This window comes from Poecilia reticulata, chromosome 15 (assembly GCF_904066995.2).
Source record: "Poecilia reticulata chromosome 15, P_reticulata-male-v2, whole genome shotgun sequence".
In the NCBI taxonomy this organism is placed as follows: Eukaryota; Metazoa; Chordata; class Actinopteri; order Cyprinodontiformes; family Poeciliidae; genus Poecilia; species Poecilia reticulata.
Window position 1 is genome coordinate 631,797 of NC_088844.1, and position 15,154 is coordinate 646,950.

Here is a 15,154-nt window from a genome sequence, read left to right on the forward strand (position 1 = left end):
ATTTAGTTCTATATATGAAAGTAAACTGACAAGAAGATGTTATAAACGAGCGATATTCAAGGCAAAATTCCTGACAGATCGTTTACCTCATTCAAACGGAGTTTCTCTGACTCCGGTCTGCTGATGCCTTTACTCTGAGCCGTTCAGAGGGGGGAGGAGGAGGAAGCGCTCTGCTGAATGCACTGTGGTGCGCCTTCAAAATAAAAGCACGCGAGTGGAAGATTTTAAAATTCTTCGCAACTGCGGTGAAATTATTTGGGGGGGACGAATGTGGCTCTCTCCAATATTGGGGGGTACATGTCCCCTCCATCCCCCCCGCTTCCTATGCCTATGGTGCTAATCCATTCAGTGGTTCATAAACTACCAACAGCAGTTTAAAGTTTCTTCTCTCATTCAAGGACTGTAGAACTGGATGATGTGCTCTATCTTCCTGGTTTTAGTCAGAACTCCAGCAGCAGCATTCTGGATCAGCTGCAACTTGTCTTGTGAAGGTGCTGCTGCAGGAATCAATGCAACTAAAGATAACTGGATGAGCTTCTCTAATGCTGAGATATAAGTCCTCTGATCCTGGAAATGTTCTTCAGCTGATAGAAGGCCAACTTTGTAACTGTCTTTATGTGGCTCTGAAGGTTCAGGTCAGAGGTCATCACTACTCTCAGGTATCATCCTGATCTCTATTTTCTAGCTGTTATAACTGACTCCAGACTGTTCCTCTTTGTCAATGTTAGCAAGTTTTCTGGGGGAAACCCTGTATTAAACACCATAACTGTAAGGTTAGCCTTTAATTTTAAACATATTTTAAAGACAAGCAAATAGATCTTTTCCCTCCAATTTTAATTGAGCAAATTAAAAGCTACTGTGTTAGTCAAAGTTATCCTTATTTAGCAACTTGGTTGATGTGACATGGTGCTTGTGCTCTTTGCCGACTTTAGCCACATGAAGACCCATTTTAGCCTAAGGACACATGGTGGTGAGGGGGGAAAGAAGGATGCTAATGAAGACAAGCTTCCGTTGTGGAGGATGCTAACCCTTTGCAGTCGAGGTCTAAATGGCCATCCCAGTCTCTCTTCTCTGTGCGTCAGCGCTCGCTATAAAGCCATGTAGCGATAGCTAGCAAAACTACTACTAACCATACACACACCACAAACTCTAACTAACACACTTATAGTCTTAAAAACCCATCAAAACGCTCTTAGTAAAATCCCCAGCATCGCTGCACCCTAGTCTCTTGCCGTATCCAAATCCCCCCCCCTCGTCTCTTTCCGCGTGTCTCCGTTCTACCTAGCAACAGACCATCAACACATTTTCATTGGTTGTTTCGAAATGTGGTACATTTAGACCCCACAAAATAAGGTGGAAATGATCGATCTTACTTCTGGCTTTATTTTGAAGTAAATAACCACACTTCAACCACACTTGGTGGGGGAGGAAGCCGGTCAGACCTGGCAGGCCCAAACGTGTAGTGAGGGTCTGCTGGGAACGTCTGGCGGAGTCCCCTGTGAGACGGAGCTTCAACTCTCATCTCCGGCAGAACTTCGAACACGTTCATGGTGGGGGACATTGAGTCTGAGTGGACCATGTTCCGTACCTCCATTGCCGAGGCGGCCTATCGGAGCTGCGGCCGCAAGGTTGTTGGTGCCTGTCGCGGCGGCAACCCTCGAACCCGTTGGTGGACACCTTCGGTGAGGAATGCTGTCAAGCTGAAGAAGGAGTCCTACTGGGCCTTTTTGGCCTGTGGGACTCCAGAAGCAGCTGATGGGTACCGGCGGGCGAAATGGCATGCGGCTCGGGTTGTCGCTGAGGCAAAAACTCGGGCGTGGGATGAGTTTGGAGAGGCCATGGAGACAGACTTCCGTACGGCTTCGAGGCGATTCTGGTCTACCATCCGGCGTCTCAGGAGGGGGAAGCAGTGCAGCACCAACACTGTTTATAGTGGGGATGGTGCGCTGCTGACCTCAACTCGGGACATTGTGGGCCGGTGGGCGGAATACTTCGAAGACCTCCTCAATCCCACCAACATGCCTTCTGTTGAGGAAGCTCAGCATGGGGACTCTGGGCTGGGCTCTCCAATCTCTGGGGACGATGTCGCCGAGGTGGTCAAAAAGCTCCTCGGTGGCAGTGATCTGCAGCTCTCACTGGAGCGGTTCGCAGCCGAGTGTGAAGCAGCCGGGATGAGGCTCAGTGCCTCCAAATCCGAGGCCATGGTCTCAAGCCGGAAAAGGGTAGAGTGCCTTCTCCGGGTCAGGGGGGTCGTCCTGCCTCAAGTGGAGGAGTTTAAGTATCTGGGGATCTTGTTCACGAATGAGGGAAGAAGGGAGCGGGAGATCGACAGGCGGATTGGGGCAGCGTCTACTGTGAAGCGGGCGCTGTACCGGTCCGTCGTGGTGAAGAGAGAGCTGAGCCAAAAAGCGAAGCTCTCGATTTACCGGTCGATCTACGTTCCCACCCTCATCTATGGTCATGAGCTTTGGGTCATGACCGAAAGAACGAGATCACGGGTACAAGCGGCCGAAATGGGTTTCCTCCGGGTGGCAGGGTGGCTGGGCTCTCCCTTAGAGATAGGGTGAGAAGCTCGGTCATCCGGGAGGGACTCAGAGTAGAGCCGCTGCTCCTCCACGTCGAGAGGAGCCAGTTGAGGTGGCTTGGGCATCTGGTAAGGATGCCTCCTGGACGCCTCCCTGGTGAGGTGTTCCGGGCACGTCCCACCGGGAGGAGGCCTCTGGGAAGACCCAGGACACGCTGGAGGGATTACGTCTCTCGGCTGGCCTGGGAACGCCTTGGGATTCCCCCGGAGGAGCTGGAAGAAGTGGCTGGGGAGAGGGAAGTCTGGGCCTCCCTTCTGAAGCTGCTGCCCCCGCGACCCGACCCTGGATAAGCGGAAGAAAATGGATGGATGGATGAATAACCACAAAACCAATATAAAAACACCACTTTTATAAAGTTTGAAGTCCGTGCTGTCCAACAGAGTCGAAATGAAAACTCGGTATGCCGTCTGTTATTACGAAGCCTTATTAATGCGTCACATGCTTGTACGCCGCACGGCGAGTAGCGACTACATAGGACTAATGAGGACCAGCCACGAGAGAAAGAAGTCCCTGTTTGACCAAAGAGAAAGAAGCAGATGAAATATGCCCCAAGAAAATAAGGTAAGTCATTTTTATGTTACTATTTTCTATAGGTGAAGGGAGGTAAGAGGGGACGGGTAAATGTGGAAGGGGGAGCAGGAATCAACATCCACCATCTGAGTTAATCTTTTACGTTTTAGATAACCTTTGTTGTCAAATGTAAAACTGGTGTTTATTAAACTTTTTGCAAACATCGACAAGCCAGAGTATCTGGTTGGAAATAATTTTGAATGCTCATTAAGTGAAAAGATGCACTCATGTGCCTAAAACCATACATTAAATGATGCAATCTGAATAACAACAGGCTGTATGAACTTCTGCCAAACAAATATTTGATCAGAATAATTTTATTCGGCTCTAGTCATTATGCTTCTTGTATTAAGAAATTATTACATTACACTTTATAATAACCAGTTATGTTAACTAGACATTTGTCTGCCAGTCTACCATTCTGAGAGTGTGCAGCAAGGGCCATTCTTGGAATGGTACTTAAATAAATGCTGAATTGAGATCACATAATTTTTTGTTTATTTATTTTTCTTCCTTTTTTAAGTGACTACAGTGGATTGAGTCATCACCCACTATGAGAATGTCCAGAAGAGGTTTGAATTCATGAAAAGGCTTTCACCATGATTAACATTGACCACAACACCATTGCAAGATCAGCTATAATTTCTGAGAATCTCCAGACATCTTGAAAGAGCTGCTTCCTCCAAATGAAGACAACAAGAAGATCTCCCTATTTTCAGAGCATTACAGGAAAGCTATAACAAAGGATATGGCTGACACAATCAAAGCAAAAAAATTGTTAGGACTGTTGAAACATTTTTTTAAGTTAAAGAATAAGTAATTCTGATTTAGTTTTTAAATCAATATTTGAATTACACTATGCTGCCCAGAAGTTGAACCCTCTGTTTGAAGAAGTACAAGTTATCCTTTGTTTTACTCCAATGAACAAAGGGTTTGTTCTATAGCTATGATGGTAGTTATAAATAGATCAGTGTGTTCCCCTTTACTTGTGTAAGACTTAATATTAATGACTCTGTTAGTATATAATTTGACACTGTAATAATGGCATATTCATAACTGCTGCTACTTGCTTCACTTTACTTGAGGTAAGAGTTAATATTGACACTTAATGACATCTTCATAACTGTTGCTACTTGTTCCACCTTAAGAGGAATCATTAATGACTATTATCATTTGACAGTGTAATAAAAGTTAATGACATCTTTATTATTGATCCTACTTGTTCCACTTTATTTCAGGAAGAGGAGAAATATGAATGATTATCTTGTCAAAGCTTTTGACAGTGTAACAACACTTAATGGCGTCTGTAACTAGTCCAATGTTTAAGGGAAAATATTAATCACAATTATAATGATTTCATAACTCACAGTTAAGACTAACAACATAGTGTTATTATAAACAAAGATACATAACATTTTTCACTTGATAATTAACTATTATGACATATTTGTGACAGATAGTGATTCTTCGTTAATGTCAAGTTGTCATAACAAATAATTTTTTTGTTTAGCTAATGACATAAATATTCATGAAAACTTATTCAAGTTCATGACAGGTGTTATGTAATATTTATGACAGTGTCATGTCAGTTTTATGCACACCCGTCAAATAAAGTGTTACCATTTTTTTGGGGGGGTGGGGGGCGGTTCCGGAAATTCACAGTCTTACAGGACAGCCCCCTGATCGACCGTGAAATTTGCCGCATCCCTCTTGAGTGTCACACTAAGTCTGTGGTAGGGTTGAACAGACATTTTCAACAAATAAACCTACAACAGAATATAAGGCATAGAACTCTCATCCAAAGAACTAAAAACAATTCCAAAGTTTTTGGTTTTTTTAGATTAATCTCAAAAATGTTTGAGTTTTTTTGGGATGAATTTACTTCTTATTTTCTACCTGCAATGGCCCTAGTACGCCACTATAGAAACCAATGCTGGAAAGTTTGAGAAATTTGAGGCTACATTTATTTAAATGCCAGTGTTCAAATCAAATCAAATCAAATTTTATTTGTGTAGCACATTTCAGCAGCAAGGCATTTCAAAGTGCTTTACATCATAACAAAAATAAAAAATACAAAGTTGTACAAATTTATCCTATTAATTTGTTTTGGCCCCTCATCTAATTTGACTCCATTTTCCATCCCTAATCTTTTCCTCTCTGCATGTCCCTTTCCTCCTCCCTGTCCCTTCATCTACATTCATTCCCACCCCATTAGCTGTATTAACTACACAGTTGAAGGATTATTGTGTTTACACACAGAATGCCCATCTTAGTACTGCATGCAGAACTGCCGTGTCTTGGGATTACAGCCTCACTCAGAGAACAGTTCTGCAGTGTTTTTATTGAGTTGATTTAAAAAAAAAATTGTCTTCCAGTTCTACAGTTGTTTTTAGTTTCAAATTTCCCATCTCTTATTCTGTCTTTTCCTTTGTTCTTACTTTTGCAGCTTGTAACTGTAACAACCACACCAATTTGTGCCACATCAGCTCTGGAAAATGCTTCTGTACCACAAAGGGCGTCAAGGGAGACCAGTGTCAGCTGTGAGTGCACCAACATGTTACTACATTATGATTAAACAACTCCCAGACTCCCATTTATCACTGTGATCAGCATGTGTCGGAACTGGCTGCAAGATTAGCTGGAAATCGTTTAAAATAAGTTTCTCTGAAGAACTTTTTGGAATTTTGGTTCCAGGAAGCTGTTTGAATGCTTAAAAATGGGGATTTTGTTCACCAGAATATTCTTGTTGTGTGAGTGTTGGTGTGTGTGTGTTACCCTCTGCCTGTGCCAGACTTGACCGCTGCCGCTCTACAATATTCTAAATGGGTTGGCAGACAAATTCAGTATGGAGACAGACTGAGAAGTGCTGCATTGATAAATCTAGCAGGCGAGGTTGCACAGACAGGCAGAATACGCTGCTGTGCGTTTGCGTGTGTAATGTGATGTAATAACAATGCATACTAAAATGACACAGGACAATCGTGGAGAAAAATACGTTTTCTCAAAAACAGTGATTTTATGGTATAACTGTATTTAGACAAAATTTTAAACAAAATTGTGTAACATGATCTAATCCGTTTCATTTAAACGGGCAATAACTATACATTCTGTATAAGATTACATAACATTTTGATTGATGTATAATATTGAAAAGTTTCAAAAACTTTGTGTTTTTTTGACTAAGGAGACTCTACTTGGCAAACCTTTCTCCAGAGATTTATGAGGAACGTCAGTGCAGATGGTACAGGTGATGCAATGGCCAATTCCCAGCTTTACCAGGATGTTTTCACACATGATAATCTCATAGACTCGGTTTGATCAAGGACCATAATTGCGACATTTTTGACATTTTCAGCTGGTGTGGTTGACTTTCATACTGATCTGTGTCAAACAAACAAATCCTTTGAAAAACATGTTTCCCTCCCCACCTGTGGTGGCGCTGCACTGAGAATCACCGTAGGAACGACACAGAGCGCAACTTCCTTCTTCACAAAATGCAAACAAAAACGGAGAAGCGTCAGTTATTAGTGGTTATAAGATTTCTCCTTTGTCTCTAGTAAAAGACTACAAGCCATTTCTTCTACTAGTGCTAGATTCATATTTGTTTTGGTTGTATTTACCAAGAATACCCTGTGCTGTAGTCACTCCAGTTGGCATCTGTGTTTGCATTGGAACTGCACCAGAGTTAATTTCAGTTCAACTGAGACCTAGGTTTGTAGGCGGCAGACCAGAGTTCAATTGGGCGTTCACAACTTCTGAAACGAACTGGACTTTCTAGTCTAGAAGCTGGAGTTTAAATGAAGTGGACTAAACAGGTCTGGTGTGAATGAACCCAAACATTCAGCTTTTAGTTATAGACCTTAGTGAGATAAGCATAGTGCATTAGTCCCACTTTCCTGCCCTAAATAAATAGTAAAACATTATTATACTTTCCAAAGCAAAACTATAGACCTAGCACTTGCTAAATTTAGTATAATTTTGAACATCATGCCTATTTGCCATTTTGTTCTTGAAAGGACAAAAGTATAACAAGGTGAGATTAGCCTGTGAATCAGTCTATCTGATTGGACCGTATCTATTTAAAACTGTTGCTAAATCTTGCAAGTTGCTTAGCACATTGGTGTTTCATAAATTCAAAACAATACTTTTAAGTGCCAAGGAAGTCAGTTTGCCTAGGATGCCCTCAACAAACGGTAGTTTCAGTTTTGTTTTAGTTCAAGGTCAGGCAACTTGGAGATAACCATTCTTTGACATCATGCAAACAGTTTGATAGAGGCTGCAATGGATCACAGACATTTATGGAGTGAAAATAGTCTCAAAATATCTGTGCACGTGTAAAAGGATTTGTACATGCATAAAAACATTTGTACGTGAGTAAAAGGATTTGTGCGTGTGTAAAAAGTTTGTGCGTGTGTAAAAGGATTTGTGCATGTGTAAAAATATCTGTGCGTGTGGAATACTGGATTTGTAAACCTTAAAAATAAAATAAATGTTCCCCTATGCCTATAAATGTTGAAAAAGTACGCACAAGTCACCTGGTATACACAAACAAAACTTCATTTACACAGATCTGGTTACAAGTGCACAAGTATTTTTGAGACTCATTTGACGCTTCGGTATGCTCCCAGATTTGTGTGCAGATGTGCATTTACATGCTAGTAAAAGCTGGGTCATCTGAGTTTTGCTCCAAGTCTAGTGTTTTTATCCTCTAAACCACATGTGTCAAACTCAAGGCCCGTTGGCCATATGTGGCCCGCCATGTCATTTTATGTGGCCACCCCCAGCGTTTTATGGGCCCATTATTGACTTATATGTTTTGAGCACGAATTGACTACAAACTACATCTCCCATAATGCATTCCAATTGTTACCAGCCAAGATTACGGCTTCTCGCCACTATGGACCTTACCACAGGGTCCGCCTTTCATTGGCTAATGCCCATTTTACGTCACAGCGCAGCTATCACGTGGGTTACCGGCTCACAAACTCATGCTAATATACATTGTGGACTACCAGACCGACAGTTTTTGCGTCAGGACTCGAAAAAAAATGGTTTTCCATCAGTGGGGTATCTGTACAGGCGATGTCAGGTATCCTGATCGTGTTTGTGGAACTAAAATTCACAGATTTCCAAAATCTGAAACGGAAAGCCTTGCTTGGATTAACGCTTGTGCACGACCACATTTGCAGCTCAACCATCATAGAATCAATAAGAACAAAGTGTCTGCTGGCATAAGTATTATTGCTTTGCTTTCTTTGTGTTTAGTGAATGAAAAAAATAGTCAATAGCAGACACATCCATTATGAAAACCTTTTAGCCAAGTACAGCATAATGGCAGTATCGATACAACTTCTACACCTTAAAGCCTGTCTGTTACAGCTTTACGTTACCTGAACAGATCAATATGCAATGTGTACCGTATCTGACATACATTAAAGATTTTATTTTACCTGAAAAGGCTTTTTACTAAACTGTAATCGTGTTAGCCACGCTAGCTTTTACTAAACTGTAATCGTGTTAGCCACGCTAGCTTTTACTAAACTGTAATCGTGTTAGCCACGCTAGCATCGAGTACCGTGTATCAGGCGTAGGCACATTCAAACCCTCAAAACCATAAATGTCCGACTCACCTAGCCTTGCAAGAACAATAGGCATCAGTGATCTTGTCCACAGCTATATTTATGCTGACGGTCTGAGGATCTGCTGTTTTCCTCATCGACTGGTAGCATTTAGCTGCAACTCGCACAATGTTAGAGGCATCGCGTGGCTAAAACATCTTGATGTCGTCCAAAAAAGATGACATGAACTTGTTGGTTCCCTTGTCCATTGTCGTGGCTGATATTTTGTGAAAATCCGGTAGAAATGCTAAACTAATCGACTCAGAAATACTCTGCAGAGTCAGTCGAAACAAAAAATCCCATAGAACCTAAGCTCTGTGAGGAGGTTAATGTGAGACATGAAGTCACGTGGGACTTACGAGGGGTGTTTCTGAGCGGAGCTTGGTAAGGTCTATAGAGCAGCAGAGTTACTTCAAGCTGTTTATTGATTTTCCCAGCGAATAAAACTGAGACATCGACAAGCTAACATCAAAATGTCCAAGAAAAGAAAAATCGATTTACAAGTAAGACTGTGAATGAAGATGTATGTGAGTTGGTGTCAGGGCAGCAGGTCGCGCTAGACATTTTTGTTATTCGTTATCTTGACCGACAACATAAAAAAAAATCGATCATGTACTATTTTTATCCGTGAAATTACAATCATATTAACATCGGCTATTTAGCCGCATTTTTTGCGGTTTAGTTAATATTCACTGTGAATCCAGATCCCATTACAAATTAAGCAGATAAATGCATCTACACTTTTCTCCGTAGCAGGGGCGGATCTACTGGGGTGGCATGGGGTGGCAGTTGTCACCCCAAATGAGAGCCTTGCCACCCCTGTTCCCACCCCAGTTGGCGACTATGAAGTCAATAAATAGTTATGGGAAATTGGACATTAAGCGCACGAATCTCTTCTTTCTGACAAAATTGAATGCAACACAATGTAACCTGACACCTACTGCTGAGTAGCGGGAAGCGCGAGGCAGCGGCATTGATATGGATGGATATAAATTACCGGACTGGACATTACGTGACTTATCGTGCGCCACACCTGCGCCATTGCTGTCCATTGAGTCAACATTATGGGTGGTCAGGAAATTACCACAGTCACGCAAAGAATCTGAAAAATGGATGCAATATTTAGCAGTTAATTCAACCCTATGAATTAGATAACAAGGGCTTCAGATTTAACAAGTGAGGAAAAAGTTTTAACTTAAAGAAAACATTGGAACAAGTGAGCAGTGGATCAGTTATGCTAGCCTAACTGTTGTTGACTTTGATAACCTTAACATGTGCTGCGCAGTTTGGTGTGTTTTGGTCCCGTTAACACTAAAACAGGTCAACCCGCCCACCAAGTCATCAGTAGAGCAGATGTTTAATCAGCTAATCAAAAATCACTAATCGCTAATCAACCACCACTGTGCTCAGGCGAAAATATATTAATGACAATATAGACATCAAGCCTGACAGCATAATGTAACAGACTGAATGTTCTATTTTGGTGTTTTTGCTACTTTTTTGTGTGGGAAATGTTTGTTTTTTGGTGTTGATTCCCCTGAATCAACACTGTTATTGGCAAGTCACCAATAACGTGACTTGCCAATTACGTGTTTATGTTACTCCCCCCCCACCATTCACTCGCACGCGGCGCTCCAAGACATGCGCAGTGGTTTTCTCTCAGCGGCAGAAGATGTCTGTCTAATCGTCAGTAACAGAACAGCGCTGCATAAATCATAAGAAATCCGATGGCCACAGCTAATTCAGCAGCGCTTCGCTTTCACAGACGGTGGGGACTACGTCTAACTTTTTTCGTCACTTAGAAAAGTATTTCAAAGAAAGGTAAGCTCCGCTGACGGGATGCCATATTGTTAATAAAGTGTATGATTATGATATTAGCAAAGCTAGCTGTACAGAGACACATAAGCATTGTGATGAAAAAAGTTGTCCCTCATTGCGCTGAATTATTGTGCGGAGATGTTGACTGACTTGTCGCATATATGGTCCAAAAGTATGCAATGTAGTGATGCGACATTCAGGAGCAGTACGATTCTTCTGCACGGCTCTTTATTTATTAAATAGGACTGGAGTGTCACTGAGAGCCGTTGTTCTATCAGATTACCATACGCTGTCAGAATAGCATACATGTAGCGAGTACCATGCCTACGCATGCGCATTAAGAAGTCAGACTGTCAGAGGAGTTGTCAGTTCACCATACGCAACAAGTTATGATGAAAATAAGTCATTAAATTGTTTTCCAGGATAACTATATAGATATACATGCATTGTCGTGGGTTCAAAGTGTATTTAAAGCAGGGTCTTGCTGCAGCTGGAGTCAGCTACAACACACGCCCGTGTAAAACTCATTAACCTACTTAGCCGCTAAGTCAGGATGCCATATTGTTAATAAAGTGTATGATGATCTATGTCATGATTTTATGTTGATAATTAAATAAAATTAAATGGTAATGATGTGTCTGACAGATATAGCCGTGAGTTTGTGCTAAGTGTATGACAATCTGACAGCGTATGCTGACCTGACAGAACACTCTTCTTTGTTCTTGTAATCCCCTGCGTACACTTCAGTAGCTATCATTATTTTATTTAATTATGTACATTGATATTTTTAACAATACCGTGATCAACTGAAACAAATGATCATTAAAAACTCTTAAAAGTTCTCTTTGTGCTGTGGTGGGGTTTCAAACGGATTGATCCATGAGCATTTTTATACATCTACAGTCGATCAACAGCCTTTTCTAAATCTTCAACAGAGTAATTTGAAAATAGGTCTATAATTAGAAGGAACATCAATATGCTTCTTTTTGATGATGAGCTGCAGTACAGCATCTTTGAACACAGCCAGATAACAAGAAAGTGTTAAGATGTGTAAAATACTGGGACCAGTTACATGAAGATTCTCTTTGAAAAGACGCAGAGGGAGAATGTCTTACTGGAAATGAGAAGATCTAAAATAAAAAACAATTTCCATTTAAAACTGAAGAAGAATAAAGATCAAATTGATGAACAGAAGAGCAGTGTCTAGGCTAAACCAGACTGAGACACTATATGTAGAAATCTATATTTTTGAGATATTACTGTATTAGTGTTATTGACACACAAAAGTTATGTTACAAAATCTGATTGGTTGCCTGACATTATTAAATGTCATTATTATAAATTAAATTATTATAAATTGAATACATGCTGCTTCACAACTCTTGCATCATAAACATCTGACAGCTTTCATTTGTTTTTATTTTAAACCTTTTCAGATTCAAAGTTTATTGTCATTGTCAAAAAAGGTAACAAAATTGTGTTTTTGGAGTACAACACTCAATGGTAGTAACAGATTTCGGTTCGGGTTGTTTTTTCCTAAAGTCCACAATCATTTCCTTGGTCTTTTTGGTATTTAGAGCCAGGTTGTTGCTTTCACACCACGAGGCCAAATGTTGCACATCTGTCCTGTATTCCCTCTCGTTGCTGTTGGTGATCATCAAGTTTGCAGACGACAAGAACGGTGGTGTCGTCTGCGAACTTGATGATCAGGTTGGAGGGAGAAGAGGCAGAGCAGTCATGGGTGAACAGGGTATAAGGCAGAGGGCTTAACACACACCCCTGGGGCGCGCCGGTGTTAATGGAAAGAGTGGAGCAGATGTTGTTGCCCACTCTGACCTTCTAATAATAATAATAATAATACATTTTATTTCAAAGGCGTCTTTCTGGCACTCAAGGACACCGTACAAGAGTAAAAAAAAACTGTGACAGAAACAAATAAAATGTCACAATTAAAAATAAAAATAAATAAAAACAAAACAATGTTATCTATATAAAATCTATGTAAAATCAGGCAAACCAATTGTGTCATGTGGAAAAGGCAGATCTAAAAAGGTGTGTTTTGAATTTGGTTTTAAAATTTGATAATGACTTTATGTTTCTAAGGTATGGTGGTAATGAGTTCCAGAGTTGGGGAGCAGAGCGACTGAAAGCTCTGCTCCCCATGGTGGTGAGACGGGCAGAGGGGACAGTGAAATGGATGGAGGAGGATGATCTGAGGGAGCGAGAGGGAATGGCAATATGAATAAGATTTAAAAGATATGGTGGGGAGAGATTGTAAAGGGCCTTGAAAGTGTACAGAAGAATTTTGTATTCTATGCGGAACTTGGTGGGCAGCCAATGGAGTCTTTGCAGGACAGGAGTGATGTGGTGCATGGATGGGGTTTTGGTAATGATACGGGCACCTGAATTCTGGACCAATTGGAGCTTATGAAGAGATTTCTGGGTGAGACCAAACAGAAGGGAGTTGCAATAGTCAAGGCGTGATGTCACAAGACAGTGAACAAGGATGGCAGTGGAATAGGGAGTAAGGGAGGGGCGGAGGCGGTTGATGTTGCGTAGGTGAAAATAAGCCAAGCGGGTAATGTTATTAATGTGAGACTGGAAAGACAGGGTGCTGTCAAGGATGACACCCAGACTCTTTACCTGAGGGGAGGGAGAAACGGGACAGTTATCAATTACAAGACTGAAGCTTTTGATTTTGGCCAGAGTAGATTTAGTACCAATGAGAAGAACCTCTGTTTTATCACTGTTAAGCTTAAGCAGATTTGAGGAGAACCAGGATTTTATTTCAGTCAAGCAGTCAGTAAGCGAAGACGGTGGGAGGTTGGAGGCGGGCTTACTGGAAACATAGAGCTGGGTGTCATCCGCATAACAGTGGAAATCAATGTCCTGCTTGCGAAAAATATTGCCCAGGGGAAGGAGATAAATAATGAAGAGGAGGGGCCCTAAGACAGATCCCTGGGGAACTCCTGATGTGACAGAGGAAGGCTGGGAAGAGAAGGTTTTGATCCGAATGAACTGAGTGCGGCCAGAGAGATATGATTTAAACCAGTTTAGAGGTGTCTGTGTGATACCATTAGAGGAAAGTCTGTTGAGTAGGGTGGCATGGCAGATAGTGTCAAACGCTGCACTCAAATCAAGTAGGATGAGAATGGACAGCAAGCCGGAATCAGCTGCCATAAGGAGGTCATTAGTGATTTTTATGAGAGCTGTTTCTGTACTGTGGAGGGGACGAAAACCAGACTGAAACAGTTCATACAGGTTATTGTTGGATAAATAAGTGTGAAGTTGGGATGCTACTATCTTCTCAAGAATTTTGGAGATGAAAGGCAAGTTGGAGATAGGACGGAAATTATTCAGATTATAGTGATCAGCACCAGGTTTTTTTAAGATAGGGGTTATGGCAGCAATTTTAAATGATGCAGGAACTGTTCCAGTGGAGAGAGAGGAGTAAATAATGGCAGAGATAACAGGGAGTATGGATGGGGCACAGGCTTTAACCAGGACTGTGGGAAGAGGGTCAAGCAGACAGGTGGACGACTTGGATTTGTGTATAAGGGTTGTAATTTCTGATGTTGTTGGGAGCTGGAAGGAAGAGAAGGAGTGGGCTGGAGGAGAAAGTTCAAGAGTAGGACAGGTGGAGGGTTGTGAGCTGAGATGCTGGTGAATCTTACGAATTTTACTGTCAAAAAATGACATGAGGGAATTACAAAAATCAGTTGAACACAAATATGAAGGTAGCGAGTCCGGAACTTGAATGATGTTCTTATAAAGTGAGAATATTGACTTGGTGGAACCTTCATTTGAACAGATTAAACCAGTGTAGTAGAAGGATTTGGCTTGAGTGATACAGTCCTTATAATGTAATATGTGATATTTGTAAATGTCTTTATGAACAACTAGTCCAGTTTTCCGGTGGAGCCTCTCAAGTTGCCGTCCTTTGGCCTTCATGAGCCGAAGTTCAGGAGTTAGCCAGGGGGCAGAACGAGCAAAAGAAACAGATTTGGTTTTTAACGGAGCAAGAGAGTTGAGTATTGAGTGAAGACCAGTGTTGTAATGTGAGACCAGGTCATCAAGGGTGGTTGAATTTAGAGTTGAGTATATATTGTCCATGAGAGAATTGACGCCGGAGGAGAGAGAATTTAAATTAATATCCTTAATGTTACGGAAAGAGATAAGACGGGAAAGCTTAGTGATTGAGAGAGGGAGACAAATATTAAATGAGAGGAGGAAATGGTCAGTTATGGCGAGTTCATCTGCTGTATAATCAGAGGGGGAAACACCAGAACAACAGACTAGATCCAGGACATGACCCTTAGAATGAGTGGGAACATTGATGAACTGCTGGAGACCAAAACTCTGGAGGCAGGATGAAAAGTCTTTAGTCAGAGAACTATTGCCATCGTCCATGTGAATATTGAAATCACCCAATACTATGATGTTTGGTGAGAGGGTTGACAGGTGAGTGAGAAGAGCAGCAAAGTCATTCAGAAAGTCACTGTTAGTTTTCGGGGGGCGGTAGATGGTTGTGATGATGGTGGGGGTAGGTCCAGAGAGCTGACA

General features: G+C 41.6%; 1 protein-coding gene across 3 annotated transcripts in view; it reads left to right on the plus strand.

Annotated features, from left to right (window-relative positions):
* LOC145555014 (attractin-like protein 1) overlaps positions 1-15,154 on the plus strand; it is a 65,220-nt gene that overhangs the window by 32,207 nt on the left and 17,859 nt on the right. For 2 of the 3 annotated variants that reach the window (XM_081616085.1, XM_081616086.1), the window contains one exon: positions 5,602-5,695. In XM_081616085.1, the coding sequence (XP_081472211.1) occupies positions 5,602-5,695 (94 nt within the window). Of the gene's footprint in view, positions 1-5,601; positions 5,696-6,339; positions 7,207-15,154 lie in introns of those variants that run through there. The other variant, XR_014091049.1, reaches the window with a different exon arrangement.